At 52.3% G+C, this 22,780-nt stretch overlaps 1 protein-coding gene across 2 annotated transcripts; it reads left to right on the top strand.

Moving 5' to 3' along the window:
* The first annotated feature begins 1,020 nt into the window (after positions 1-1,020).
* On the top strand, positions 1,021-10,941 carry CDK5RAP3 (CDK5 regulatory subunit associated protein 3). 2 transcript variants are annotated; one of them, XM_019924954.3, is made up of 14 exons: positions 1,021-1,130; positions 1,316-1,361; positions 3,738-3,869; positions 4,151-4,251; positions 4,607-4,655; positions 5,286-5,464; positions 5,702-5,838; positions 5,999-6,143; positions 6,522-6,632; positions 7,355-7,433; positions 8,003-8,091; positions 9,411-9,616; positions 10,343-10,514; positions 10,605-10,941. In XM_019924954.3, the coding sequence occupies exons 1-14, from the start codon at positions 1,125-1,127 to the stop codon at positions 10,668-10,670; spliced, it is 1,518 nt and encodes a 505-aa protein (XP_019780513.1). In that variant the 5' UTR covers positions 1,021-1,124; the 3' UTR covers positions 10,671-10,941. The 2 variants fall into 2 exon arrangements, with proteins under 2 accessions (XP_019780513.1, XP_019780514.1); XM_019924955.3 differs by lacking the exons at positions 1,021-1,130; positions 1,316-1,361 and adding an exon at positions 1,809-1,943.
* Positions 10,942-22,780: the final 11,839 nt, after the last annotated feature.

Genomic DNA, 22,780 nt, shown 5'->3' with positions numbered 1-22,780 from the left:
GTCCTTCTCTTCCTCCTCATGCCTCTGTCCCAGGTCAGGCTCTAACTCCTGCATGATAACCTCCTGACAGTCTTATCTCCCATGAATCCATCTTCTTTGCAGTCAATCTGTACAGGTCCCTCCCTGTCTCAAGGCTCAAACCCTTAAAACCCTCCAATGGTTCCCCTCTCTCTGCAGGCGTGAAGTCCAAGTTCCTTCGTGAGATGATATGATACAATACTACCCTTCCGCCTCTACAGTCTCTTGTGCCTCAAACCTTTCACGGCACAGAGGCTGGCCTGCCTGCAGGCCCGGCTTCATGCGTGTGAGACCTCTGCAGTTCATATTTTTTAACAAGGGCATTTTAATTTTGCACAGGACCCCACCAATTATTTTGCTAGTCCTACCTGCCGGTTTTTCCCTGCACCCCCTTGCGGTTTGTGGCCTGCAAAACTTTGTACAGTCTCCTCCACCCAGAACACCCGTCCCACATCACCTCTTTCTGCCGCCCTTCTTTTAACACTCAGTTTAGGTGTTATCTTTGGGACGCCTCCCTTGACCCTCCTCCCTCCCGATCCCTGCCCTAATCACACAACACATAGCAGGTGTTCAACACTTGCCTATTACATACTGAGAAGGCAATGTGTGACAAGTGCCACAAGAGACCAAACTACGATCGATCGATCGACGGTAAAGCAAGGCAAGGAGAGAGAAGGCATTTCTAACGACCTCCAGGTTCCTCAGGGGGGCGCTAGGACCTTGTCCGCAGACGCGTTAATCCTTGAGTAGAAGGCTCTACTCCTGCCTGGCCGGAAGCGGCCGGGATCGGCTCTTGGGCGGCGCCTGCCGCAATCGCGTCGCCACTGCAGCCCTTTCCGGGAGCCCCCGCCCCTCCGCGGCCGTGAGCCCGCCTCACGCCTCCCATTGGCTGTCTCCTCTTCTCCCGCCCTTCCCGGGCTCAGCCACTCGGAGCCCCGGGGTGGGTGGGGCTTGAAGCCCGGGTGGAGCGCGCGCCCCGATTGGCTCTGAGGAAGGCGGTGACGTGGCCGGAGGAGACCTAAACTGAGGCTCAGCCACACCACCACTGGATTAGTGGTAGGCGGGGCGGGCCCGGGTCGGCGGCCGGAAGCGGAAGTGGTGGAAAGATGCAGGTGGGGGAACAGTAGCTGGGGAGGTGGGGGGCTGGGTTGGGACCCCTGAACTGAGTTCAGCCCGCCCGTCCCTGACCTGCTTCCCGGGCTACCTCCGGGGCGCGGTTGGGTCGGTGAAATGAGCGCGCGAGTGGCTTGTGCGCTCCCAGGACTCACGCCCCCTTCCCCACCGTGTTTCCCGCCAGGACCATCAGCACGTGCCCATCGACATCCAGACCAGCAAACTGCTCGGTAGGAGGGGGCACCCCCACTCAGCCAACTGTCAGGGGGAGGCCTGGCCCCTTTGCCCCGTCACCAACAGCTGGAGCCCCGACATCCCAAGGCCCCTGTTGAGGCGTTGACCACTCGCCCTGTTCTATGCCCCCATCTGTGGCCGGATTGCCCCGCTAAGAGGAGCGGGAAGGAAATAGACATAGAGTCTGTACTTGACCTGTGTTTTCTACTTTAACATTTATAACATGTGTTGTCAATCATATCTTTCAGGCACAGAGAGGGTGAGGTGAGGTCTTACCTTAAAGATGGTCAGCTACTGAATGGCAGATCTGAAGTTAGAACCTAAGTCTGTCAGGTTCCAGTATCTATGCTTTTTTGTATTATGCCGGAAAACCCCCTTTTTTTAAAAAAAAAAAAAAGGTTCCATCTCCCCTTGATTTTAGGAGGAAGAGGAACATAGATACAGTTGGAAAGAAAAACCTTTTAGTGGCCAGGTCATCTCCCTGCCATCTGTATCTGATCTATATACCTCCTCCCCAGTTCAGAGCCAGGGAAGGACCTCTTCATTCTGACCCCTCCAGGGCCACGCACAGCTCCTGGGTTTGTTTTCTTTATATATAAATATATATATATATATATATATATGTATTTGTTTATTTTTGGCTGCATTGGGTCTTCGTTGCTGCGCGTGGGCTTTCTCTAGTTGCGGCCAGTGGGGGCCACTCGTTAATGGTGCACGGGCTTCTCATTGCGGTGGCTTCTCTTGTTGCGGAGCACGGGCTCTAGGCGCATGGGCTTCAGTAGTTGTGGTACATGGGCTCAGTAGTTATGACTCGCGGGCCCTAGAGTGCAGGCTCAATAGTTGTGGCGCACGGGCTTAATTGCTCCATGGCATGTGGGATCTTCCCGGACCAGGGCTTGAACCCGTGTCCCCTGCATTGGCAGGCGGATTCTTAACCACTGCGCCACCAGGAAAGCCCTGGATTAATTGTTTTGATGCTGGTTTGTCATTAAGATGACATCTGTTTGCCTCATCCCTTTGCTTCTACTTCTGTGACATCTACAGACTTTTTCTTTCTGAAGATTTTAGAGGAATACAGTGGAGGGAATATAACTGATAACTAGTGTGGGCCCTCAGTGTTTGACCAGCTGACAGATTTATTAACAAGGGCAAGGTGGCCACTTAGTGGAGCTTCTTTAGTTTTGTTGCAGATTTGTCCCAGCTCTTCAGCACACGTACACTCTTTTTTTGTTGTTGTCGTTTCGGTACGCGGGCCTCTCACTGTTGTGGCCTCTCTCGTTGCGGAGCACAGGCTCCGGACGCGCAGGCCCAGTGGCCATGGCTCATGGGCCTAGCTGTTCCGCGGCATGTGGTATCTTCCCGGACCGGGGCACGAACCCGTGTCCCCTGCATCGGCAGGCGGACTCTCAACCACTGTACCACCAGGGAAGCCCAGCACACGTACACTCGATGTCATGAAAAGGACCAATAAAACAACAGCCATTTATTGAGGGTTTATTCTATACAAGGTGCTGTTTTATGTGCTTGACATTATGAAAATGAAGATCACTACAATTCATTGAGCCCTTGCCATGTGTCAGACACAGCACTCAGTGTTTTACCTTCATTCTCCCTTGTACTCAGTATCTTTATCATCCCCATTTTACATGTAGGGAAACTGAGGCACAGAGAGTTTGAGAGACTTGCCCAAGAAAGTTAGTAATTAGAAGCCAGGACCATCTGACCACAAAGTCTAGCTCTTAGCTCTCTCCTACTGAGGAAATGTACATGGCTCTTATCCACCTATACCCTCTACTAAAAACACAGATCTGGGCCTAGAATCCAGGAGGTCAGTCACACGGGTATTCATGTGTGCAGGATGGTACTTCACTGGTAAGAAGAGACCAGTGTTATCTAGTCCTTAGGGCGCTGTAGGTAGTAGGGGCTTTGCAGTTATTCATTCATCTGGTATTTGGCATAACCATCTTGTATTTTCCATTGTCATGGTTAATCCCAGCCCTGAGGAAGTGGAAGTTGAATAGCGTCTGCTGTCAGTAAGAAAGATATAGTTATCCGTGGAAGCAAGAATATCATGGAGAATATGGTCCATATTGGCACTTTGATGTCAGGACCAATTTAAAGTTTTACTTTATCCCTGTGTTGAGGCAATTGCTCTATAAAAGTCACACTGTGGATGAAGTCAGGTTGCCAGAGTCTGTTTAGCCCCAAGCATCCCTTCGGGCCTGTCTTCATTCCCATCTTCCCGTGACCCCCACACCTTAACCAATATGAATACAACTTTTAGCCAATGCCTTAGCATACTTCACTTGAATCAGTGATGGAATTTTGGCCATGGGAATGGAAATGCTGTGATTTGGGTGCTTCTCCTGTAGACTGGCTGGTGGACAGAAGGCACTGCAACCTGAAATGGCAGAGTCTGGTGTTGACCATCCGAGAGAAGATCAATGCCGCCATCCAGGACATGCCAGAGAGCCAAGAGATCGCCCAGCTGCTCTCTGGATCCTGTGAGTGCTTTGGGGCTACATTACTGGACCCCACCCCTTTCCTGGGGTGGTACATATCAGCTGAGCTGCTCCCTTTCCTTTAGCCATAGGGCTGACCCCTAAAGAAAGAGAGGTTTTTATTTGGGGTATAGATGCTTGTTTCGTTCAACACAAAATGATGAAGGGGAGAGCTATGCCTGCTAAAGTTACTAGCATATACGTGAGTCAGCCATGCGTAGTGGCCACAGTGGGTGGGGAAGACACTGTAATTCTCAAAGTCTTTGTTCTTTCTTGCTTTCCAGACATTCACTACTTCCACTGCCTAAGAATTGTGGAGCTTCTCAAAGGCACTGAAGCCTCCACAAAAAATATTTTTGGCCGGTATTCTTCACAGCGAATGAAGGCAAGTGTGGGCGACGGTGGTAACACGCAGCTGGAGACCTCCAGTCCAGGGGGTCAGAGCCTGTCTGGTCTCGCTGAGGATCCAGTGGAGACGCCTACATAGAATATCTCCTCCACTTTCTCTCCGTCCCCACAGTTTATGCCAAAAGTAGATCCTACCCCTGGCTTTACATTTGCTTTGGGGATCGCTTGTCGGCACCACACTCTTAAAATAAAGTGGGTGGTCCAGCCAGCATTATGGAGGAGGACGAGGAGATGCAGAGACTGGGAGAGCCTCCCCGGCTGGGGGACTGAGCTGGGATGCACTCAGCGGCTGCTGAGTGCTGTTCAGGCCCACTTCCTGTTTCTTTTCTTAGGATTGGCAGGAGATTGTAGCCCTATATGAGAAGGACAACACCTACCTAGGTAAGGTGGCCCAGCCCAGGAGTCCCAGTGTCCATGGGGAGGCCGACTCCCCAAGTTCTGAGACAGTGGGCTTCTAGGAGGCACAGTTCACGTGGGGGAAGAGGCTGGGGTGTAGATGTTTGTGAGGTGGGAAAATAAATTCCACGAAGCGTGTTGGGAGGAGGACAACCGCCAAGCAGGTGTGTGCAGGTCTTCACCAGTCACCTCCTGGTGACTGACTCGTCCACTGAGCACAAGAGGCACGGGTTGTCCTGGGAGCTGTATCAGGGGCCTGAGGGAGTAACTAAAGGGCTGACTGTAGTTTGGGTTGTGTTTTCTAATAGTATAAATAATTGTAATAGCTAATATTGATGGAACACCTACTAAATGCAAGGGATTGTACTTGTGTTTTATGTGGGTTCTCTCTCTTGATCTTCACGATAACTATTATTGCTCCTGTTTTATAGCTGAGGATTGGATTAGAGAGGTTAAATGACTGTCTTAGGTTCCACAGCCAGGAAGGGGAAGAGCTGGGAGTCCAACCCCGTGCTCTTCGCCACCCGACTGGGGTATGTTTGTGCGTGTCCTTGGGGCATGCCTGCCTTATGGTGTGCAGATCTGGGGTGAACTTCCTGGGCCCTTCTTTCTCAGTGGAACTCTCCAGCCTCCTGGTTCGGAACGTCACCTACGAGATCCCTTCCCTGAAGAAGCAGATCGCCAAGTGCCAGCAGCTGCAGCAAGAATACAGCCGCAAGGAGGAGGAGGGCCAGGCGGGGGCTGCCGAGATGCGGGAGCAGTTCTACCACTCGTGCAAGCAGTATGGCATCACGGTGAGCGGGCATCACGGTGAGCGGCGGGTACTTGCCGTGGCAGGAGGACGGACACCTGGGGCCTCTGTCTTCCTGGGCCCAACGCCTTTGCTTCTGGGAAGGGCTTCCCTCTCAGCCTGGTTGGGCCCTTCTCAGGCCATTTTCTTGCCTATCTCTAATGTTCAGGCGTATTCTTTAATCTGTTGTACTCTGCTTCCCACCACTTCTGTCTGAGCCCACCTCGTGGATCCTCTCTAGGGGGACAACGTCCAAAGAGAACTGCTGGCCCTGGTGAAGGACCTGCCGAGTCAGTTGGCTGAGATTGGGGCGGCGGCCCAGTCCCTGGGGGAAGCCATCGACCTGTACCAGGCCTGTGTGGGGTTTGTGTGTGAAAGGTACTGAGGGCCTGTTTCTCCCCAGCGGAGGGGACAGTTTAGCTACTTCCCCAGCTATGCTCTCTCCACTTGTATTTTCCCCACATGATATTTGAGAGTCGGGGCCCATGCTGGCCACATGAGTGGGCAGCAGGAGGGTCAGCTGCCTGCTCCGTTGCAGCCCCACAGAGCAGGTGCTGCCAATGCTACGGTTTGTGCAGACGCGGGGGAACTCCACCGTGTATGAGTGGAGGACGGGCACAGAGCCCTCGGTGGTGGAGCGGCCGCACCTCGAGGAGCCCCCTGAGCAGGTGGAAGAAGACGCGGTAAGACAGGCCTAGTAAGAGCCGCTTCCTCCCCTCATACGCCATCCACACCCCACTTGAGTTCAGAGTCCAGAGGGAAGAAAGGGGTAATTCCTGTGAGAGAGACTAGGTGGAAGGGCCCGGAAGGGCCTACCCCTTTATTTTTCTGGCTTTCTTGAGGCCAGAGAACAGATGAGCTCGGAAGAGTCCCAGCAAGCTGGTCGACTTTGAACTGGGACCCCTTCCCCTGAGCTCTCTGAAGATGGGCTCTCCTTTGGGAACTTGGAGGCCATTATGCTTAAACAGTGCACTCCCTACTGAAGCAGCTGAGGCCTAGGGGAAGGCAGGCCCCTTTATTCACCCATCTTCTGCGAGCTAACACTTTTTTCCCCCTTCCAGATTGACTGGGGCGACTTTGGGGTGGAAGTGGCGTCTGAAGGAGCTGACTCTGGCATCTCTGCCCAGGCTGCTGGAATTGACTGGGGCATCTCCCTGGAATCGGACTCAAAGGTTAGGATGCCCTCTCAGTCCATCTCTCTGAGGACTTTCTGTGATTGCTGCTTTGGTGATAAGAAAAGTGTTGTCTCTGTCTTTAAAGACATCACATGAAGTTCATAGTTCTTGGACCAGGTGTAGTCCAGTGTGGGGCAGAGTTTCCAAAGTGACATATCAGAGTTTTGACCTCTTTCTTACGGTGTTCGGGGCAGGTGTGGGGATATAGGCAGGTGGTACCTACATGCATGGGCCCATAGTGCCATCTTTGCCACCTCCATCAGGGCTGCAATGTGCTGTCATTGAATTTTTTTTTTTTTTAGAGGAATTTTTTTTTTTTAATTTATTTACTTTTGGCTGTGTTGGGTCTTTGTTGCTGCACGTGGGCTTTCTCTAGTTGGCGGTGAGCGGGGGCTACTCTTCGTTGCGATGCGTGGGCTTCTCATTGTGGTAGCTTCTCTTGTTGCAGAGCACGGGCTCTAGGCGTGTGGGCTTCAGTAGTTGTGGCACACGGGCTCAGTAGTTGTGGTGCATGGCCTTAGTTCCTCCGCAACACGTGGGATCTTCCCGGACCAGGGCTCAAACCCGTGTCCCCTGCGTTGGCAGGTGGATTCTTAACCACTGCGCCACCAGGGAAGCCCCCATCATTAAACTTTTGAGGGCTTTGGTTTATTCCGGCTCCCTCCGTTTGCTGGGGAAAGTTCTCCCAACACTGCTGGGGTTCTTTACTCTCCACCCAGGAAGCTGGGGGTGGTGAGATAGACTGGGGAGACGATGCTGCTGCTCTGCAGATCACCGTGCTGGAAGCCGGAACCCAGGGTGAGTGCACCCCTCCCTGCAGCCCTGGCAGAGCCTGCCCCCGTGTCTCTAGAAGCAAAGAAAAAGTACACTACCATGATTGGGCTTCTCAGACGTTTACCTGTTTTTTCAAAATCATGATGATGTGAGTTCAGGCGGATGGAGAGAAGTTCTTAAAATTAAATCTAGAAACTCAACTTTCTGGATACTGAATGTGGGTCAGCTGTTCTCTGGGGAGGTTCCGAGAGGGCTGATAGGCTCTGAGGCCTGACCTGGTCCCCGCTCCCCACAAGCTGAGAGTAGGGATCTGAGCCACTAGAGGGCAGTGCAGGATGAGACTTCACGTCCACTAGAGCGAAGGAACTTTCCATTCTTTGGAACTCAGCTCTGTGGTCCTCCTCACAGACTTGGGTTGGCATTAGTGCCTGATTAGGGCTGAGACAAATGGGAAAGGGTAACCCTTCCCACTTGGGTTGGAACAGGAAGTGGCCTTAGTGCAGTGTCTGTGTCCATATTAACCCACCAGGACTTCTCAAACTGAGAGTCTTCTCCAGTCCTCAGCAACTTTATCACTTCTCTCTTCCTGGCAGCTCCCAAAGGTGTTGCTAGGGGCCCAGATGCTCTGACACTTCTTGAATACCCTGAGACCCGGAATCAGTTCATCGATGAGCTCATGGAGGTACCTTTGTCCTCTGGGTGATGCGGGGGGAGGCCTGGCACCAGCATAGGCGGCATCGCTCCAGATACCTTACCTGACCCTTCCTTTTTGTGTAAGGGTGCTGAGCACTTTCCTTGTTCTGGAGCAGGGACTCACGTATTAGGAGGCTCCCCCATTCATTCAGCTGTGTTTATCATGTACTTCCTAAGCCCCTGGCACTGTCTTGAGGAGCTGAGCAGCGAACAAATCAAAGTCTTTGACCTCATGGATCTTATATCCTAGTGGGGAAGGCAGACAAGAAACAAGAAAAACAAGTAAAATATGTAGTATGTCAGGTGTTAACGTAAGTGCCATGGAGAAAGAGAGCTGGGGAGGGAGATGGGGTTACTGGGAAGGCCTGCAGTTTTATGTTGGTGGTCAGAGAAGGCCTTGTTGCCAAGGTGACCAGTAAGTCAAGACCTGCAGTGGGTGCAGAGAGAGCCATGCTGATATCTGGCAGAAGAGCTTTCCAGGCAGGGGGAGCAATGCAGAAGCTTTGAGGTGGGAGGTGTCCTGCACGTGTGATGAACAAGGAGGCCACTTTGGCTGAGCAGGGGAGCTGGGGGAAGTAGAAGAGCCCAGAGAGCTGAAGGGAGTTGGAAATTTGGCTTTTACTCTGAGGGAACTGGGAAGCTGTTGGAGGTTTGGTGCGACATGTTCTCATTTGTGTTTTAGTATCATCACTGTGGCTAAAGTATCCAGCAGCCTAGAGTAAGGAGCCAGTGTTCTTGGCTCTTCTTTCTGGGACTGGGAAGCAGGGGGCTTGTCTTTGTTAATCTCTGGGTCTGTCCACTTCTCGGTGGCCTGCTGGCTGGGGAGGGCCTCATGGAAGGCCTTGTCCTCGCGAGTCTAGTTCAAGTTTCCATGGTCCAATAAAAGTGACAAGATATGCCGCTGGTTCTCAGATTCTTCCTAGCCTTTTCTTAATCCAGGGCTTCTCAAACATGGATTCCTATTCCCTGAATCTCATTCTTCCCATGGAGAGAAAATACCTTCACTGGGCAGAGAGAACCCTTTGAATCTCTGCATCGTAGTTATGTGCCGCATAGCCTGGGAGGAAGGAGAGGGGTCCAGGGCCAGGTAAGGCCTGAGACAGCAATGAGGGACTGAAGGGTGATGGTGGATGCTGCCCCAAACTCCCACGTTATAGTTGGTGAGTTTCTAGCAATAAAAATGTTCAGAGGAAATAACTGCTCCTCAACCAGCATCTAACCCTCACCTTATTCTTCATTTTGACCAGCCTGAGGGCCTAGTTTCTGAGTTCTTTTCTCGGTTTGAACCAAATCCTCTTCTGTCCTCAGCTTGAGATCTTCTTGTCCCAGAGAGCAGTGGAGATGAGTGAGGAGGCAGACATCCTGTCTGTGAGCCAGTTCCAGCTGGCTCCAGCCATCCTGCAGGGCCAGACCAAAGCAAAGATGGTCACCATGGTGTCGGCACTGCAGGATCTGATTGGCCAGCTCACCAGTCTTCGAATGCAGCACCTGTTTATGATCCTGGCCTCACCAAGGTCTGGCTTTCCCCTTGATGTTGGGCTGTTCAGGGCATGCTGCAGGGCCCTGCCATCTCGGGCAGCCCTGACTCCTATTTTTTTTTTTATAAATGTATTTTATTTATTTATTTATTTATGTATTTATGTATTTATCTATTTATGGCTGTGTTGGGTCTTCATTGCTGCACATGGGCTTTCTCTAGTTGCGGCGAGCGGGGGCTTCTCATTGCAGTGGCTTCTCTTGTTCCAGAGCATGGGCTCTAGGCACGTGGGCTTCAGTAGTTGTGGCTCACGGGCTCTAGAGCGCAGGCTCAGTAGTTGTGGCTCACGGGCTTAGTTGCTCCACGGCATGTGGGATCTTCCCAGACCAGGGCTCGAACCCGTGTCTCCTGCATTGGCAGGCAGATTCTTAACCACTGCGCCACCAGGGAAGCCCTAGCCCTGACTCCTTGTTTCCTCGTCTCCATGACCTCTTAGACCTCATCCCTGCCTCCCATAACTGCACCATCCCAACTAGGGATGGCGGTTCTCTTTGGGGCAAGATGGGGTGGTTTGAGGTATGTAGGCAGAATCTGCTTCCCCTATAGGATGGGGAAGTGGGAGTGGTATTCCTTGCAAGAAAGGATTGAAGGATGTGGAGGCTGAGAGGTCAATTAGAGACTTGGTTTCCTGAGCCTCAGCAGTTGGATGGGGACACCCAGGTTGCCCAGTGACACCAAACACTTACCTGAGTGCCCGGCCCAGGTATGTGGACCGAGTGACTGAGCTCCTCCAGCAGAAGCTGAAGCAGTCCCAGCTACTGGCTTTGAAGAAAGAGCTGATGCTGCAGAAGCAGCAGGAAGCCCTTCGGGAGCAGGCGGCTCTGGAGCCCAAGCTGGACCTGCTGCTGGAGAAGACCAAGGAGCTGCAGAAGCTGGTGAGACAGGGAAGGCAAGCCTGCCCAGTTGCTGCAGAATGAGGTCCCTTTGTCTCTGCTTCCTGCCCACTCTGTATCACTGTCTTTCAGATTGAAGCTGACATTTCCAAAAGGTACAATGGGCGCCCCGTGAACCTGATGGGAACCTGTCTGTGAGATGCTCCCCGTTCTTCCTGCCTGTCTTCTCAGCCTTCAGGATGGAGGAGGGACAGCCGGGGGCCCTTCCCAGCAAGAGACCAGGCTGACTGGAGGACGGAAAGCCCCAAGATGGAACCATCACCCAGATGGTTACCTTGGCACTCACTGTACTCTCTGCAAGAAGCTGTCTTAATTGGTCCTGTGACCCATCAGCCTCAAACCACAGCTTCTGCTCTTCCTCATTATCTAGTTGGACTTAATAAAAGAGGAAGGGACTCTTGTTTCACTACTGATAGTGCCGTTTTCTGGGCCTGGGGTTGAGGCTGCATGGGGTTCTTGATCCTGTGGAGTGCCAGGTTGGGGACTTTTCCTCTTTGCTTCTGGTGACGGGGGTGAGCCCCGATTAATATCTACAAATGGTTCAGCAAGGGGCTCTGGGGTAGCTGAGTCAGCTGGGCCCCTTTCTCTCCATAGCCAGGCCAGAAGCCCAAGGGGAGCAGTCAAGTGGCAGCCTTGTTGGAGCCAGCAAAACTGTATTTTCCTTTTAATCACAGCTTACCTCTAGGCAGAGGGAAAATGCGGTTTGCAGAGGAAGGGTCTGATAAACAAGGTGGAGACAGGAGTTGTCACCTTCACAACCTGCCTGTCCACTTCCTACCCATAACTGGCTGCTCTGTGATTGGGTAGAGCCCACCCCAGGCTAGTACCCTTCTCCCCGGCCACCTACCCATCCCCGTTTCCCAGGAAGGGTAGGGGTTGGGGGTGGCCAGCAATTCGATTTTAATTTCATAGCAGAGCAGTTGATTCATGGCTCTTTGTCGCTGGCGTTGACTCCCGTAATGACTTTCCATCAAAATGAAAAGTGGAGTGACACCACTCATTATTCCTGCTGCTTGTTATCTCAGTTCTGGGGAGGGCCGCCCCCTCCCTGCTGCCTTTCAGCCGTCCTGGACAGTGAGTGATGGCCCCTATTAATCACCGACCCCGCGGACTCCAGCGGACACACGCTATCCAGAGGAGAGAGAGATAAGGTGGCATGAACTGCTCGAAGCCGCTCCTATCAATTAATGTCAGCCCATCACTTCCCCCCAATCTTCGCCTGTTCACCTCCCTCCTTTTGGGGGGATTGAAAGTCTAGGAACTGAAGATGGAAAAATATTGGTATGGAATGTCGAGGTAAAACTGTCCTTGGAATAGAAGGACATCGAGGGGCCTGAGCGGGCTGCATCCTGCCCTCAGCTGCTGCGAAGGCTCTCGGCGGGGGGCGCTGTCTGCGTCTCTCAGTCCCTTTCTCTCTGAGAGAATGTCCGCTACCTCCTGGCCCACCTGTTTGGCGGCTGGCTCCACCGGCCTTCTGGCCTGCTCCTGGCAGCTGCCACCAGCTCACCGAGGCAAGCTACGCCTGCCCACTCTAATGCCCCTCATCCAATCACCAGCTATTACATGGGCTCTTCGCTCGCTGGCGCCCAGCTTTGGGGAGAAGCCTGTGGTCATGTGACCATGGCAGGCTGGGTTCAGGCCTCCGAAGCTCTTGCTTCTGCCCTCGCAGAGGAGTGCCTTGCTGGCCTTCTCTGCCCTGCCTGGGGCCGACGGGGGACATCGGATGTGCTGAAATTTGGCCATCTTTGCAGGACAGGAAGTGGGTTTAATAGAAGGTTTTCTCAGCAGAGTTTGGCCACCTTAGTAAGCAGTGGGGCTAGGGGACTGTTCTCTCAGAGGAATTGGGCTCATTTCACTGCTTATCTGGTGAAACGAAGGCCCACTCAACCCCTGGGTTCATGTAACTGGTTTCCTAAAAGCCTTTGACTCCGTAACATTGGATTTATTCTCCAGAATCTTTAGCCCCATTTGGCTTTGACCCTGTGCTTTGCTTCCTGGGTCCCACATTCCCGACCACCCTATGGCACTGAAGATCCCACCTGGCTGTTTGACCCCTCAGGAGGGCAGCTCTGTGTCTTTCCGATCTGCTCCCAGATTTCCCTGAGCATCACTCTGATTGTATTTAGGTTCCTGCTTGTTCGTCTCAGAGTCGCCTCAGAAGTTGTGAGGATTAAATGAGTTAATGTGCACAGAGGTCTTCAAACAGTGCCTGGCACAGAGTAAGTGCTCGCTGGAGAAATGTGAGCTCTTACTTTGGGTTTGTGAAACAAAGCTAAGGACTCTTCATTCTGTTTCCTTCTTGGAAGGGGGAGGTGAGAGGTTCCTTGTAGAGCTTGAGGACCAAGTTCTGAGCAGTCAGGTTTCTGGAATTGCCAAAACAAACAACAGGGAATTCCTGGGCGGTCTAGTGGTTAGGACTCCACGCTTCCACTACCAGGGGTCCGGGTTCCATGCCTGGTCGGGGAACTAAGATCCCTCAAGCCACATGGCATGGCCACAAAAATTAATAAATAAAAATTTTAAACCAGGGAGAGACAAAGAGGAGATGAGCCCAGATTACACCCTTGGAATCCTTAGTTTGATGCGAATTGTATTGTCAAGAACACATTCTACTTTTATGATTACTTCAGTGCCGCCTCTTCCCAGAGATTTAAGGCTCTCACTACTTAAGCTAAGTCCAGTCATTACCTGCTTCAGATAAGGAAAGAGTCACCTTTCCAAAATCCTCTCACCCAGCCAAATCCAGCCAATGCCCAAGCCTACTCACAATCTCTCTGCTCAGATGAAGCCTTTCTTCCTGCATAGACGCTACTGTGTCCTTTCGAAGTCTGGTTCTCAAAGCGTAGGATCCATTTGCACTGCAGCCCACGATGGTTGACCCTGAATGTGGGCTAAGTGGATGCTAATAATTACTCATCTGGGTTCCGGCTGCCCACTGAGGGCTTGCCAGGGAGACGTGGGGTCCTACACATCTAGAACTAGTTTCCCAAAGCCAGTGCGGGGCAGGGGGATTCTCTGCATCATTCAGGCCAAAAATCTCACTCATATGATCTGCTCCAGAGAACTGGCCTGGAGCTGAGGACCAAAAAAACAAAAGCAGATCCCAGGCCTTGGGGAACAGGAGCTAATCCTGCTCTCTCGTGTCTGTCTCCCTCGTTAATTCTACAGGTGTTGCTTACACAGTTTCTCCCCTAGAAACAGATCCTGCGGCTCTTCCTGCCTTTTCATCCACCCGCCTGTCCTGTTACTACAATTCTATTTCATCTTTTTTCTTTTTTTAGCTGCACCATGCAGCTTGCAGGATCTTGGTTCCCCAACCAGGGCCCGGGCCCTCGACAGTGAAAGCGCAGAGTCCTAACCACTGGACCGCCAGGGAATTCCCCTATTTCCTTTTTTTTTTTAATTAAAATTTTTTTTTTGTTTGTGCCATGCAGCTTGTAGGATTTTAGTTCCCTGACCAGGGATTGAAGCCGGACCCTTGGCAGTGAGAGCGCCGAGTTCTAACCACCAGACCACCAGGGGATTCCCATCCCCTATTTCATCTTTTTTTTTTCCCTATTTCATCTTCTAATTGCCACTTGTTTATTTTCCTCTCCTCCCCATTCCTGTACACACACACACACACACACACACACACACACACACACACACAATCTAATAACAGTAACAAGAAGACAGCAGGCAAAGCAATGCGGTAGTGATTAGCATCTTCTCTAGATCTAGACTGCCTGGGTCAAATCCTGGCTCTGCTCTTGCTACCAGTGCGACCTCGGGTGAGTCCCTGGACCTCTCTGCACCTCATTTCCTTCACCAGTGAAATGAGGACAATACTACCAACCTCAGGGTGGATAGCTGTGGTGAACGTGTGCAGCACCCAGATGGTGCCTGACACGGGAAGACTCACCTGTCAGCTTGTGAGGGGTGGTGGACTGCAAATAGCCTGGACTGAGGTTAGAAACCTGTGTTCGGGTCCTGGTTCCATATGTCCCAGATATCCTAACATGTCCCAAACCAAGCCCATTATCATCCCCGTCCCACCCTGCATCCCTCCCTGATATCTGCTATTTCTATTCTATCAACAGGCTCCCAGTCTCTGCTGGCTCACCTCTAATCCACCTTTTCCATGTGCTTTGTCACCCTAATCATTTCTCTACTTAGAAACTCTGATGCCCCCTCAGCTCCCCAAATTCCTAGTGTAGCAGGCCAGCCCTTGATATTCGAACCTCCCCCTAACTTTCCGGCCTGGGTATCCACCCAAAACAGCAAACCCACGTGTGTCCCCAAACCTCTTCTTGGCCCCACCTTGCCTTTCTGACCCAGCTCAGTTGAGGCCTGAACACATCTCTGTGGACATTGCCAGTTCCCAGGCAGAATGAGCCCCTCCCTCCTTGGCAGCATCCCTGAAGCTGTGTGTAGATGCCCTTCGGGGAGCACCTATCAACTATATGACAGTGCCTTCGTATGGTGTGCGCCCCAGACTGAACTGCTTAAGAGCAGGGACTGGGTCTTGCTCATTTTTGTGTCCCCTTTGGAATCTCAAACTTAACTTCTCCAAACTTCAGTTGACTTAAGTCAACTGGGCCTCAGCTGACTTTGCCTTCTAAAATGGCTCACAACTAAGCAAAAAAAGAAAAGTCCCATCAAGAAGTTTGGGAAGGAAATTGGGTTTAAGCCGGCTTTTAAAATGAACCAATGGTCAGACTAAAATCCAATCCACAGCTGTCTCGTGAGTATGCCTGACCTGGGAGGATCTCCTGGGCCTGCCTCTCTTCTCTCCCTGTTTGGTTGAGGGCTTTTCTAGGGAGGAGAACTGCTGTCCCATCCTCTTGCAGATCTCACTGCTTCATAGACCCAGGTCTGCTGCCGAAGCTGGGGTCACCACCCCCACCCACACCGCTTACTGAGTGCTGCCCACATGCTGGGCTTTGAACAAGCTGTTCTGTACCCCGAGTCATCAGGCCCCAGGAGCTGCTCCCAGGCTGCAAGGCAGATCCCAGGGCCCAGGAGGAGGGTGTCAAGCCTGCTCCCGGGCTAAGAAGCCCAGGGTGCCAGCTGACCGCAGATCTCCATGTCCTCCAGATGCCCTTCCTCTCAGGTGGTGGGTACATCAGCCCTGAGTAAACTCTTACCTCTCCTGCCTGCCACCCTCCTCTCATTCCCCAGGCTACAAAGAAAACGAGTTTGAATATTTAAACTTCTCCTGCCTGTCTAAATAAAAAGTTCTGCACTATTTAACGCCCCAGCTATCCATAAGTGTCGGGAGCTGCCCTCTCCCTTCCAGCCTTCCCCTCCCTCCCTCTCGCCCAAACCTCGCGCAGCAAAGCCATTTGTCAAAGCCCTGCCGCAGGCTGCGCTTGGCTGTGTCTGAAAGGACAAGCGCCCCACAGGGGGAGGCGGGGGATGAATGAAGGGGCTATGCAAATTGCTGCTTAATCTGCAGAGAAACACCCAGGCTTTGGGGAGACGCTCATTACTTCTTTTAACTGTGATTAACGGGCAAATTAAACCCAAGCCCTTAACTCTCTCCTGGCAGAGGACTCGAACGCAGAACCCTGGGCCGGTGTGGGTGGAGGGAGGCACTTGTCTGTAGCTGCGGCCCGGGGACCAGGATCGAGGAGCACAAGGGCTGCCCCTTAACCATCGTCATCGTTGTGGGGTAGGAGAGAGGGGAGCCCCGAGTGGCGGGGAGCAGATCCAGCACAACTTCACACGTGGGGAAGGGGGTACTCCGTGCCATCTTTTGGGTTTCTTTCAGCCACTCGAGAAAGAACAAGGTCGTGGCCCTGGATTTGCTGCCCTTCTTTTCCCTGACCAAAAAAAAAAAAAAGTGAGAGAGCCCCTTAGGCCTCACCTGCCAGGACCTGCTGATGGTGTGACCAATGCGGCTTTAGCCCCAAACCTGGGGCTGGAAACATGTGTCTAGGGGGCCTCCAGAAATTCAACTCCAGAAATGACCTTGGGCCCAGGGAGGAGGGCGGAGGACTGTTTTTATGGGAGTAGAGACCCTGGGAATAGTCTTGCCACAGGTTATACAGGTCATAAGTTTACACGGTCGAACACCCATGTTAGAAGGGATCAAAGGTCCGAGGCATCTCTCTCTGTTTCTTCCTCCATCCATGCGTGTGTGTGTGTGTGTGTGTGTGTGTGTGTGTGTGTGTGTGTGTGTGTGTGTGTGTGTGTGTGTGTGTGTGTGTGTGTGTGTGTGTGTGTGTGTGTGTGTGTGTGTTAAAATACCTGACCCAGCTCAGAACATAAAATTGACCACTTTAGCCCTTTGTGCAGGGACTTCCCTGGGAGTCCAGTGGTTAAGACTCTGCGCTTCCACTGCAGGCAGCACGGGTTCAATCCCTGGTCAGGAACTAGGATCCCACATGCCACGTGGAGTGGCCAAAAAAACCCCCAAAAAAACCGCTTTGTGCAGGTACATGGCATTGTGCATTCAGTGGCATTAAGTGCATTCGCATCGTTGTGCAACCGTCCCCACCACTCATTCCATCTGATTTTGCAGATTATCTAGCTGTCGCATCAGACCTATAATCACCTCTAACAAAAAGCAACAAGTGAGGCAGAACTCTATAGGTAGAAGAGTTCTGTTTGAAATGGAGAAAATTGGGGAATGCCAGCTGGAGCACCGGTGGTTGAAAGGGAGGCCTCATGCTCAGGAGGCAGACTGGGTGGAAATCCTGTAGGGACTCCCCGTTAAAGGCAGGTCCCCTAAGCCCGAGTGATTAGGAGGTGAAAGATGACATACAATGGTGACGGACTGTCTGTCAACCTGACGGGGCCGAGGAGAGACATGGCCCCGTATTTATTTTGTCGTCGTCGAGTGGATCAGTAGGTCTGTCATAGAAACCAGGCCTGACAGCTCTCTCAGCAACTCAGCTCTCTTCTCTTAACTCCCACATCCCGGCTCCACCATCTATTAAAACATCCCGGGCTGTCAGGGATATTAAAAGGCTCTGTCACTCCTTCTTAAAACAGTCATAAATACAATCTGGACACGAGCATTTGGGCAGGAGCCCCAGTGCTGAATGGGAAGAGACAACAGCAGCGACGCCTGCCTTTCTTGACAGCCAAGGCTCAAACGAGGAGCCCTGGACTCCTCTCCTTTTTCTCTCAAATGCAAGAATCAGGGCCGTCTCCAACATCTGCCAAAGCCTGGCATTTTGAAACAACTGTTCTCGAGCATAGGATGTTGCCTTTGTTAGCGTGACCACAGCCTCATGTTATCTCTGCTGCCCGGCGCACCCAAACTGCAGCTGTTCTAAATGTTTGCCTGTGCAGCTGCTTCCTAAGCCTCCCGACGCGGGGCAGTGCGGGGAGGAACCAAAAGGTAACGAGAGAGCCCCAAGTTCTTCTTCTTCCATGATGGGATTTGCCTTCTGTCCCTCTTCTATCCTCCCTGCCCCATGCAGCCTCATGACTGACCAACCTTGGAAGGAGAGCCTTAGGCCAGAGGCTTCCCAGAGTACAGGCTGGAACTTGTAATTTTGCCCAATTGGAGGACCCCAGTCAGCCCTGAATCCTTTTTTTGTGGCGGGGGAGGGCGGCATCTTAGTTCCCCCACCAGGGATCAATCTCAGCAGTGGTTGAGATTGCCAAGTGGTCCTAGCCACTGGACTGCCAGGGAATTCCTTGGCCCAGAAGCCTTGAGTCTCTCCAAACTATGGAATCACAAATCTTTCTGCCTGGAAACTTCTGGCTTTCAAAGAGGACATTCCTTTCCTTTCTACATTTCTGATAAGAACACACAGCCTCTGGCTTCTTGCTAGGAGCTAGCCCCTCTTTTCAAGAACATCCTATCTGCAATGGAGGACATTTCTCCAGGTTGCTGCAGGGATACCAAGGCATAGGGCCAAAGACCAGTCACAATCCCCTGGCAAATTCCGACCCTGGGCTCTATCTGTGTCCGTTGGGCTAGGTATTCACCAAATGCCTAGTTTACAGAAACATACAAAGGCCCTGCGTTGACATCAGGGCAGCACCCAGGACACTGGCATCTTGAAATGTCCTGTCTTCTGCCCACCCAGTGTTGCGTTCGATGGCTGGAATCACTTCCCATCCCAGTACTTCCAGTTAGCTTTGGATATTTTTGTAAACTATGGACTATTATTTTTTTTCCCAACAAATTTACCTTCTCAGCAGCTTTTTCCAAATAGTTCATGTCAAGGAGTGTCAGACTTTTATCCTTTCTTTCTACAAGATGCATTACATGCCTACCTTATTCGGTTGTGCAGCCCCAGAGGGCAGAACTAAGCCTGTGTGTGGACATAAGAGGAAGGCAGGTTTCTACCTAATATAAGGAAGCCTCTTATGGCAACCAAAGGTGCTCCTCAGAGCACACACAGGTGAGACAGTCACCATCACTGAGGACCTGAGGCTGACGCGGGGTCAATACCTGGTGGGGACGCTGCAGAGGATGGGAGATTGGGTAAGATGACTCTGAGAGTCAAGGACTGGGGGCACTTGGTATGGCCAGAAGCTCGACAAGGCCTAGCAGCTGTTCACCAGCTGCCTTCCACGTGGCCACGTTCAAAGGTAATCCCAGATGGTCGGACCCCTCACCCTCAGAGGTCACAGGGCCAGCTGCAGGGTAGTGGGCAAGCCCTGGTAGCCCCCAGGCAGTGTCTGTGACCCGGTGGGCAAGATGCGGAGAGGCTGCCATGAGAGAGAGCTCCCTCCAGCCACTTGGGTAGACAAAGCTCAGCGCTCTTCCCTCTGGCCAGCTCCCCTCTTCCTCGTGCTGGCTTCTACTCCCACCTCCTGGCGTCTCCTCCCGTTTTCACCTGCCTTGCCTTCTCCCTCCCTTCTTTGCTTGCCTAACCCCCTCCCCTCCCCCCACCGCCTCCCTCATCTCCATGGCGATAAAAGGGGAGGTGGGGCGAGCTGTGCCCTGTATTTTGAGTCGCTCCATAATAGCTCCTTTCTCTGGAGACACAGGGGCTGCCTGTGGAACTAATCTCCCCCTGCCCGTCAGCTCACAAAGGGCCAGGGAAGCCCCTCCCTCAGCCCGGCCGCCCCCAGTGACCCCGAGCTCGTTTCCGGGTGCGCTTCCAGCCCTCCGGGGCCTGCAGCTGGGCCTCTCTCACGGGATCCTGCACACAGGCAGGGTCACCCCAGCTCACCTCCCCTGAGGACAGAGGTCAAGCCCCCTCTGGGGTCTCTAACGTGATTGGAAGGGAGCTGAGGCAGGGGGAGGGGGAGGAGCATGGGGGAGGGAACCTTCTCTTCTAATGTAAAATTAAAAGACTCCCTGTGCCTTCCTGTCTGTGCCTGTCTCTGGCTGGGTCGCCTGGCCTAGGACCCCACCCTTGGGAATCTGGGCATCTTAGACATGAGTTAAACTCCTGACAACGGGGCTTGGTCAAACCTGATCCCGGAGTACCAGAATCATAAAAATCTTGGCATGGGAAGTGGGAGAAGCTGCCTGTATGGGGCAGCTGGGCGTGCAGAGTCAGCCCTGGTTGTGACTGTGGTACTTGCTAGCTACAGTCTGCCTTTAGACCCCTCTGGGCCTTGATATACTTAGTTGCAGAGTGGGAACCACCAACCTCGTGGGTAACATACTCAGTGAGATCATGCACATAACATGTTTCTTAGCTTAGTGCCTGGCTCAGAGGAGGTACTCAGGGTACCAGAGGTGTGACTGTATTAGGCAGGAAGGAAGTTCTCCGACTTCAGGAATGATCTACTTAGCTCAGGCCAGGAATTCCCATACCCGGAGAAGAAGAATATTCGAGGCAGTGTAGCTGGTGAAAACACAGACTGGGAAGTCAGAATGGCCGGGACTCAATCCCAGATCCACCACCTACCAGCTTTAAGACCTCACTTTGCTCACTCATAGAATGGGATAATAATAGTACCCACTGCCCAGGGTTATTATGAAAATCAAATAGTTTAACACATGCAAAGTGCCCAGAGGGAAACTAGCTCGTTGTCTATGCTTCATAAATGTTCATTATGAGGGTTATTTATGTTATTATTATTGGATCTCTGTGGACCTGATTTTCCAGAACAACGCTTATTTCAAAGGCTTTGTCCCTAGAAGTCCCCTCTCTTTTCCATGTCACACAGCACATTCTGATTTCTGGCAAGGAATAGACGGTCACTCTCACTTGCTTGGCTGATGAAAAAAAGGCACGTTTTGCTTATACAGACAGCAGCTCTAAACAAGGGACACAGCTAAGCCAGAAGGGAGTCGTTGGCCCCTTATAAAACAAGGCCAAGTAAAAGATAGTTCAGAAAGGTCGAAGGAGGTCTGGTGGGAGCTGTTGACAGCTCTCCTAACCCGCCCAACTTATTACTAGCATCATTTCAAGAGATAATTAAATGTTCTCCCTCGGTGGCCCTGTTTGCTCCTGCAGGGAAAAATAAATAAATAAACAAACCCAGCCATCCTGACCAGCACCTGCTTTAGGAGAACTTCACTTGCTAGTTTTTAATGACACAGTTATTAATATAACTGTCCTGGCACCTCTCCTCTATCTGATCACTGGTGAATTATGGGCCTTGAATTCTGATTGCAGCTCCCATTACTGCAAACAGTTCCACTCTGTCCTGACAGGAAGGAAGAGTCAGCCTTTCACGCACGAGGAGAACTCAGAGGCTGGCGCGGGGCCTGCTGTCCCGGAGTTGGAAGCAGGAGAACTTGGGTGAGGGGTGGGGCAGGAGGGTGAGAAAGAACCAGCCAAGGTGGGGCAGGAAGTCACCTGTCAGGTTTGTTGTGGAGAGAGCACTTGACTGGGAGTCGGGAGACCTCACTTCAGCACCGTCTTTAGTTCTATGATTCAGCCCAATCTCTCACTTTCCGGGGCCTCATTTCTTCACCTATAACATAAGGATTTTTTAAAGTTATTTTTTCCCTTTGCCATTTTTAAGCATTTATAATGTGCCAGGCACTGTGCTAAATGCCTTATGTTAATAGTATTATTATTGTGTTTTATTCTTTCTTGCCATGCCGCGCAGCTTGTGGGATCTTAATTCCCCGACCAGGAATTGAACCCAGGCCCTCAGCAGTGAGAGCACTGAGGCCTAACCACTGGACCACCAGGGAATTCCCAGTATTATCTTATTTAACAAATTCTCATAACCAATGTGTACGATAATGCTGGTTTAATCCCCATTTAGTAGATAAAGAAACTCAGGCTCCCAGAAGTTCAAAAGCTCGCCCGAGGTCACACAGCTGGTAAGCAGGGATGCTGGTGTGCAACCTCGATTTGTCTGACTCCAGGGCCCAAGCCCCTCACTGTTAGGCTCCGCTGCCTTCTGGGGACAGTAACACCTGTCCTTCCACCTGGCAGGGTGGGGAGACTCAGACACGCCCATGGCAGTGGAAGGGTGCTGCTGTCAAGTGCACAGTGGTCACACACGGTGATAGAAAAGGCTTTTCCAACGGAAGGCAGAAGAAGAGGTTGCGGTGGGATGAACTGAGATCAGAGGAAGCTGGCAACATCCCCAGGGGACTGAATTTAGCAATGAGCAGGCCACACCATAGCAATACTGCCTTTGGAAGAACACGTGATAGTTGATTGAATTTGTCAATGAAAGAGAAACTATTCTCATGTTCTGAGTCTTCCCACCCTTATTCAAGGTGTTTTTGATTCTGGTCTTGTCTGGTCATCCTCAGAGGCTCTGAGCTGAGCAGGGCTCTGGTCCAGTTGAGGGGGCAGATGCTGCTGTTTCCTGCTACCCAGGACTCTGGTACCACAAAGGGCTGACAAGCCTGGAGAAGGTGAGGTCCCCAAGGAGAAGCCCCCCTTAGGCCCTGGGAGTTCAGCTGCAGTGGGGAGTTGGTAGAGCTGGCATGAGGGTACAGAGGTGGCCAGGGGCTGTGGAAGGTGGGGACGGACCCCCCACCCCCCGACTCCATGCCTTTCCTGCCCTGGCCCAGGTTTGCTGGCCACGCGGGGCAGCCTCGAGCTGAGGCTGGCTGCTTGGTATTCTGCTCAGGCGCCTGCGTCCGGCCTCCTGGCTCCCCTGCCGGAGGGCCTCCTCCCCCAGCCCAGCCTGGGCCATGCATTATCCTCGCAAGATTGAGGGCCTAATGGAGGCGATCAGCACCAAGGGAGCCACTCCAGCCAGGCTCGGGAAGGAGGGCAGAGACGTGCTAGTCGGTGCCTCTGCCCACCCTGAGATCCGAGTGCACTGGAGGGGGTCCCTGGGACTGGGGAGGGGATCCTGGCACCTCCTGCGGGAGGACTCTGGACTTCAGTCCAAGAGATGCCACTGCAACAACCCCTCTCCTCCTC

Source organism: Tursiops truncatus, chromosome 20 (genome assembly GCF_011762595.2).
Source record: "Tursiops truncatus isolate mTurTru1 chromosome 20, mTurTru1.mat.Y, whole genome shotgun sequence".
Taxonomy (NCBI): Eukaryota; Metazoa; Chordata; class Mammalia; order Artiodactyla; family Delphinidae; genus Tursiops; species Tursiops truncatus.
This window is presented reverse-complemented; position numbering and strand designations above follow the sequence as displayed.